The 7500-nt window shown below is 43.7% G+C and overlaps 1 protein-coding gene across 6 annotated transcripts in view; it reads left to right on the forward strand.

Annotated features, from left to right (window-relative positions):
- LRRK2 (leucine rich repeat kinase 2) overlaps positions 1–7500 on the forward strand; it is a 266308-nt gene that overhangs the window by 161429 nt on the left and 97379 nt on the right. For all 6 annotated transcript variants that reach the window (XR_015061544.1, XR_015061545.1, XR_015061546.1 and 3 more), the window contains 5 exons: positions 672–896; positions 2907–3105; positions 3224–3312; positions 7200–7381; positions 7476–7500. The exon at positions 7476–7500 is cut by the window's right edge and continues 124 nt beyond it. Coding sequence is in view for 3 of the 6 variants with exons in the window: in XM_085894632.1 (XP_085750758.1) it covers positions 672–896; positions 2907–3105; positions 3224–3312; positions 7200–7381; positions 7476–7500 (720 nt within the window). In the remaining 3 variants the exon portion in view is untranslated. The remainder of the gene's footprint in view (positions 1–671; positions 897–2906; positions 3106–3223; positions 3313–7199; positions 7382–7475) is intronic.

Here is a 7500-nt window from a genome sequence, read left to right on the forward strand (position 1 = left end):
TACGATGGAGGATGCCCAATCGGCGACTTGCTTTGGAAGCCAACTTAGAAATATAGTTTGCCCAATGAAGACCATGCGTGGCTGATAGTGAAACACACAAGCTTTTGAGTGACTGAACTTCTTCAAAAGGATTGTTAAGAAAGTAGATTTGGGGGGGGGGGGTGCATTTTCCAGATGGTCCTTTCAGAGAGAGATGGTGAGAGTGAGAATCGTCAGGATTAAGACATATTCGAAGTGTTTGACAAGCTTGTGATTCTGTCAAGTTCTACAGAGAGGGAACAGGCTGCAGCCCGTCTATCTGAAGAATGAGGAATTTTACGGCAGAGAGTGGAATCATCAGCAAAGAGATAAAGAGGATTTTCCAGAGAGTCAGAGAGATCGTTGATGAAGATCAGGAATATGCGTGGGCCCAGAACACCGTCCTGCAGCACTCCAGGCTTTACAGGGACACATGTTGTCTCGTAGCTGTGTAAAGGGAGTGTTAACCTCTGTCTGACGGCACGAATCAAAATGATTCGATTAAATCGGTTTGTTAACTTCTTTGGGAGAAAGGTTCACCATGATCTTTGACATGCAATAACAGAGAGGAGTCCTGGCATAACCGACTCGCCGATACAACGACTTGTTTGCCGAACATTTCACGAGACTCCATTTTGTTGTCATCCCGACAGGTTCACTCTCCAAATTGCCCAGTTATCCTGGTTGGAACGCATGCAGATTTGCTCGCGGAAGGCAAAAGCAATGATGACGTGGAGGGTGCTGCCCATATCAGGGAGAGTTGTTACTCTGTCGGTTTTTCCAATGTTGTGGAGCATCAGATCGTCTGCTCCCTTGGGAATAAGAAGGGAATTTCCAAGCTCAGGGCTGCCATTGCCTCGGTGGCTTGTACGTTCAAGGTGATGAAAGTATTATTATTTATTTTTGCTCATTTGTCTGTTCAATACACAGCGTCATACGGGTTTGTCCTCAAACAACTACTCGTCATCTTCCCTCGTCTCTTTGTGCTTGTTTTTTCCCACCCCCCCCCCCCCGTTTATCCATCATCCTGATGGAGAGCAGTAAGTTGTGATCAGGATGTCGGTAGGGTGCCGGTCAGTCAGGTAGTTCGTAAGCGCACAGAGTTAAAGTTGCAAATCTGAATGAAGGTTATAAGCTTGTCGGTGTGATGCCATCAGGAATGTGCACCTGAGACCAGCTCACATCTTAGATCAGCTAAGTCGTTCTCCAAGTCAGTGGTTTGTAGAGTAAACGGTTTTATTGTTATGCAATTAGTTTTGTTTTCATAATAAAATCAAGCATCCTGAAGGAGAAAAACAATAACAAGGAATGAGAGGATATCTACTGACAAGCATGTCCTGCAAGAAAAAGTTGCAGGTTTGGCAAAAGGTTAGTCCTGACAGGGACGGTGCACGGGTCGTGAACTTACCTTTGAACTGTCTGGTCTGTGTTCGATTCTCGGCCTGACTGTAAAGCTTTAGATTGGTGCTTCGCTGGCAGGGCGTTGAATCGCAAAGTGTGCCGTCCCTCAGATGGACATTAATCTGGGGAACCATCTGCTAACATTAGCTGGTGGGCATAAAATATCCCACAGTGTCATTCGACGCAGAGAAGGCAAGCAATCGCCGGCATCCTTGCCAAATCCCAAATTCCTGCCCAAATCACCTTCGATCAAATGTCGGGCTCGGTCGGTCGGTCGGTTCGTGAAAGACTTGAGCCAGAACATTTTCCCCGGCTGACCTTACACGAAGGTGCGAATAATTTGAGCTGTTGTAGAAGTAGTTGTATCGTGAGTATGCTTATTAACCTGATAAAAAAAGAAATATTCATTTTAGATACTGGATGTTAGATTTAACGTAACTGCGAGCAGTAAAAACAGGAATTCCAACCAGGAGTTACAACACCTTGGGATTGCAAGTGTTGTTAGTAATGTAACAAAACGCAGCTTGAGAGGGAGAGGAAGCTCCAGTAAGTTTGGACAGAGAAACGATGCGTCAATCACTTCCTCTTTTCACCAGGGTGCTGTGCTCCTTCACATTTGAAGACGTCATCACGGCACGACGTACTCGTGACAATCCAGCAAACTTGCTTCAGAGTTGCAGGGAGGGAGGGAGAGTAAATATTCGTGTCGCACAGATCGTGTTTTAAGTGGATATATTTTGCAAATGATTTCATGAATTTATTTATTTTTATTTCTGATTCCTTAAATTCCAAATGGCACATGTGAACAAAATGTCATGTCATGTCAGTACATTTCTTTGTGGGCTGATTACCTCCGCCATCGAAGGTGGTTGGGAGGTTGTTTTCACCCCATCTGTCTGTCTGTCTGTGAACAAAATATCTAAAAAGTTGTGGACGGATTCGGACGAAACTTGGTGGGTGAGTTTGCTCGGTGACAAGAACAAGGCGACTAAATTTCAGTTCAGGTCCAAATCCAGATCCAGCCTAACGGTGGGATACAAAACGTAAATTAATCAGCCTGGCGGTGTGCGCGCTCTACTGAGTGCCCTTCTCGTTGATGTTTCTGATTACATTGTGGCTGAGGCCATGAAACATGATTTATCAGGTTAATCCTTTAAAAGTCTTTTTTTTTCATAAAGAGGGTGATTAAGTATGGGTATTTATATTTTTTTTATCAATCACTCGACTTGTATAACCTCAATCATTGGTTCAGCATTCCCGAAGCACCAGACATGTCAGTGAATCTTTTTCACCAAGTGGAAATAAAGTGTAATCAAAGCTCGAATGTCTTAAAGTTTTTACAGGACTTAAAAATCCTTTCCTCGATGCAGATTAGTTTGTTTATGAAGTCGAGACAATGTCGACTCGCTTTTTGAAGGAAAATGTGTTGAATATGTTGAATAAGCGGCTGTTTACTTGCCGAACCGCTTCTCTCCTGATGACCCAAGCATACAAAGAGTCAGCCGTTGATGGTCCAGATGATCCCATACAGCTATCTTCAGTTTGAGAAGTGGCTGCTCCACATCGGACAGCAGTCTGCGCCCCCAGTTGTTACTCAGGAAGACCTCTTGAAGCTCCTGGCAATTGATGGTGTGGAGCTGAATCCTGGAGAGCTGCTTCAAACTTTACGCTTCTTGCACGATGCTGGTATGTAGCGAGTAGCGCTAATGGATTGAACACACTATTGAGTTTAATAACTCCGTTCTCCGGGTTCTCTTTTGCACGGTGATGGACGTGCAGTCGTGAGGGTGTTTTCTCATTTTAGGAGTGCTTCTTCATTTTGATGACCAGTCTTTTCAGCTTGAGGATATTACCTTCTTGAACCCAAAGTGGCTATGTAACGTGATGGCACAGGTGAGCTCTTCTTTCTCTCCTTTCATTGGTGGCTTAATCACTTTTCCTTTGGCATTTTTCCTTGTTATAGTATAACATTTACACACAGTGTAAGGTTAGCAAAATTATTTGAGATTATTGTACGTGTCAAATCTGATCTCAACAAACGAGTTAAATTAATGGGAAATTGGAAGCTCTTTGCATGGTTTCGTTGTCACACAGTCATTGGTTGCTGCCATTTTCAATTGAAGATTATTTTACGATTTAAAGCTTTTTTTCATTAACGTTCCTATTATTTTTATGCATTTTTATTAACCTCCGCCATCTTCGAAGATGGATGGAGGTTACTGTTTTCACCCCTTTCTGTTTGTTTGTTTGTTTGTGAACAGTATTACGGAGAAACTCCTCGACGGATTTCGACGAAACTTGGTGGGGGTTTAGGTATGGTCCAAGGATCATGCCATTAAATTTTGGACTTTGTCCCCCCCCCCCAAAAAAAATTGTTAGAGAATTTTTTTTTTTTGCATTTCTACATGTTTTAAGTAATTTCCACCCCCCCCAAAAAAAATTGTTAGAGAATTTTTTTTTTTGCATTTCTACATGTTTTAAGTGATTTCCAACCTCCCCCCAAAAAAATTGTTACCCCCCCAAAAAAAAAAGCAAAATTTTTTTTGCATTTCTACATGTTTTAAGTGATTTCCACCCCCCCCCAAAAAAAATTGTTACCCCTCCAAAAGAAATTGTTAGAGATTTTTTTTTGTTTTGCATTTCTACATGTTTTAAGTCATTTCCAACCCCCCCCCAAAAAAAAATTGTTGGAGAATTTTTTTTTGCATTCCTACATGTTTTAAGTGATTTCCAACCCCCCCCAACAAAAAATTGTTCGAGAAAAAAAAATTTTTGCAACTTTTTTTTCAACAAAATTTCGTTTTTTTTTTTTTTTTTTTTTTTTGCATTTTTACATGTTTTAAGTGATTTCCAACCCCCCCCCCCCCCCAAAAAAAAATGTTGGAGAAAAGAACTATAACTCTCAGCACTGTTGACATATTTAATGAATAAGATATAAGGTTCACTTGAGTGACCCAGCAGTATTGGCGGCGGAGGTTTTGCACTCTCCCGAGTGCTCCCCCTCTAGTTCTTTGTAATATTTTCAATTGATTGGTAGAATGTATGCACGCTTGCCTCTGAGCTGCCGAGCCTTGGTTTGAATCTCAGTCCAGCTCGAAGCCGTCATCCCAATGCTTCACGTGCAGGGTTATTCATCACTGTATGCACCATCCCTCAAATGAACGTTAAACTGGATGCTTTGTCTGCTGGCTTTAGTTAATTGACATGATAACTTCCATCTTTTTTATGCTGGCGGTAAGCCAAATGTGCATCGATGGAATACCTGCTGAAAAAAAGCAACAGTTGTAATGGGCCGGCCATGTTGTCGTCGCGTGAACTTCAAATCGACAAAGGAAGGATAGGTCATCCACGCAAACGATACAGAGATGCGCTGATTGATACACTAAAGGAATGTTAGATTGGCCAAAATGCTTGGGAAGATAATTGGAGCCAGTGTTTGTGAAGAAACACAAATGGAAGATCATCCGCAAAAGCATCTCGGAAGGAAAGATCCACCTTTGCAGTTGGCACCAGGGTAATTTGTGATGCTTGTGGACACCCATGCAAGAATAACTACATATCTGTAATCACAAAGCGATTGCCAAAGCTTCCCCTTGGTGATCGCCCGTGACTTACCCTTGGCCCGCAATCCATTGATGGTCGAAGTGGATCGACCTGCACCCACGACCAGACATTTGTCTTCCCTTACTGCAGCGATTATCTATATCAAGTAACAGCAATTGCTATGGATAAGCAAGCAGTGGAGGCCCTTACTACCTGGACTCATGTTTAGAGCTGTTTAATGCGTGCGCGCACACACACACACACACACACACACACACACACACACACACACACACACACACACACACACACACACATACACACATACACACATACACACATACACACATACACACACACATACATACACACATACACACACACATACACACACACATACACACATACACACATACACACATACACACATACACACATACACACATACACACATACACACATACACACATACACACATACACACATACACACATACACACATACACACATACACTTCAGACATTGACTTGGCTGTGTTATTGCTTTGTACACTGCATCCATTGAGGATGAAGACTTGTTCACCATATTTCCCACAGTACTTGCCCGAGCACCCAAATGCAACATCATTGTGATAATTATGGTTCTTGATGCCTTCACTCAGGTTCGATGTGAATGTAGAGTGTGCCCCATGGACCTGACTGTTTGGCCTCATTGATCTGGATTTATAAATGACAAGGGAAATGAACTTGTTGAATTGGTTTTGGGACTCATTCTTTCAAGTTACATCATTACTGTATAATTCTGTCATGCATTATACTGTAATGATTGCAAAAGTAAGAAAGAGGTTGTTGACATCCTGGTGAATACATGCTGGTCTGCATTCTCATCGATCAGTCTTTGAAGGTGCAGATCAAATATGGTTGTATTACCATCAGCATGACCTGGCTTATTGTATTTTTAATTGCCAGCGTCACATGCCTCTGTGGGCAATGCAGCCTCGCCTCTGCAGCTTATGACCTGCGCTCGGCAGTTTGTGGCCTGGACTCGTCCAGTGTAATGTCCATTTGAGGGCTGGCGTGCACACACGGAGGTGGGTACTTTGAGACCTGGGAGGTCTCCGTTCCACCTCCTGAAACCCACCCATGTGTGAAGATAGCAGCCAACAACAGCAACTTGCACACACACGTACACACGGAGGTGGGTACTTTGAGACCTGGGAGGGCTCTCTTCCACCTTCTGAAACCCCCGCATATGGAGATGATGACAACCAATGACACACACACACACACACACACACACACACACACACACACACACACACACACACACACACACACACACACACACACACACACACACACACACACACACACACACACACACACACACATGCTTCGCCTTGCCCAGGCTAGACGGCTCAGAGGTAAGTGTGCATACCTCTCGAGTTTAAAGTTTAAACCATCCTGCCAGCTGGAGACTTTTAAACCAGAGACGTCACATTTAAAGTTTCTGCTTTTTTTTGGGTTTTTTTTAATGTGTGGAATTGGCCAAAAATGTTTTTATGTCTGAGTTGACATTTTGATCAAATCATTATGTGACGCTGGCCAACCTTTACGGTCTCAAAATGGTGACACTGACATGGAGACAAAAACAGAGGTTGCAGGTATGTGAGAACAACTAGGTCAGGAGGATTGTGAGAGTGAAGAGGATGGAGAGGAAGATGATGGATGGACTGAGGGAGGAGATTGGTGTGCAGATGAGCTTGACGGGGAGATTGGTAAAAAGCCAGCTTTAGTGGGCTGCACACTTGGTGCAGATGGAGGAAGAGAGGAATGGCAAGGAGAGCGGATAGGTTGAGGGAGCAAGGTCAGGGGAAAAGAGGTAGACCGAGGTTGGGAAGGGAGGATTGGTGTGAGCAGTGATATCAATAATGTGTGGTGGTTGGAGACAATGTGGGGGAGAGTCGAGAGAGTTGGCTGAGGACAGAGGAAGTGGAGGAGTATCGTGGCCAAGCCAGGGAAGAAACTTGGTACTGTTTGGTATCACCCCTTATTAAGTGAAGAGAAGGAAGAAGATTTCCTCTTTCTCAACAACTCAAGTTAAGCCAAAATTAATTGTAAATCAGCCATTTGGGACCTCCGTCCGCTCGGTCGTCCCACTGGCTCCGTTTGTTCAGATTTTATCTTCCCTGTGGAAGTTAGTCTTGTGACGTCACACACATTTATCACGGATGGCAGTTGGTGGCTCTTGGAATGGCTCAGCCAATGGGTGATGGCTGTCTCAAGATGAGCGACGTGGAACATGTGGTGAGCACGGAGTGTGGCCTGCCCACCGTGTACATCCCATACCTGGTGCGGCTTTTGGAGAAGTTCCACGTTGCCTTCTCACAAGGCAAAGATCGGATTCTCCTGCTGAACAGGTGTATGCTCCTTATTTACCACTGCATCGATTTTCATGATTGTTAACTTGCATTGAGCGTGTATCAAACATGATGTCTTTCTTACCTCCTTCAGCCTCCCGGCACAGCGCCCCGTCATC

Source organism: Eptatretus burgeri, chromosome 9, assembly GCF_056783735.1.
Source record: "Eptatretus burgeri isolate ZD-2024b chromosome 9, Ebu_testis_v1, whole genome shotgun sequence".
In the NCBI taxonomy this organism is placed as follows: Eukaryota; Metazoa; Chordata; class Myxini; order Myxiniformes; family Myxinidae; genus Eptatretus; species Eptatretus burgeri.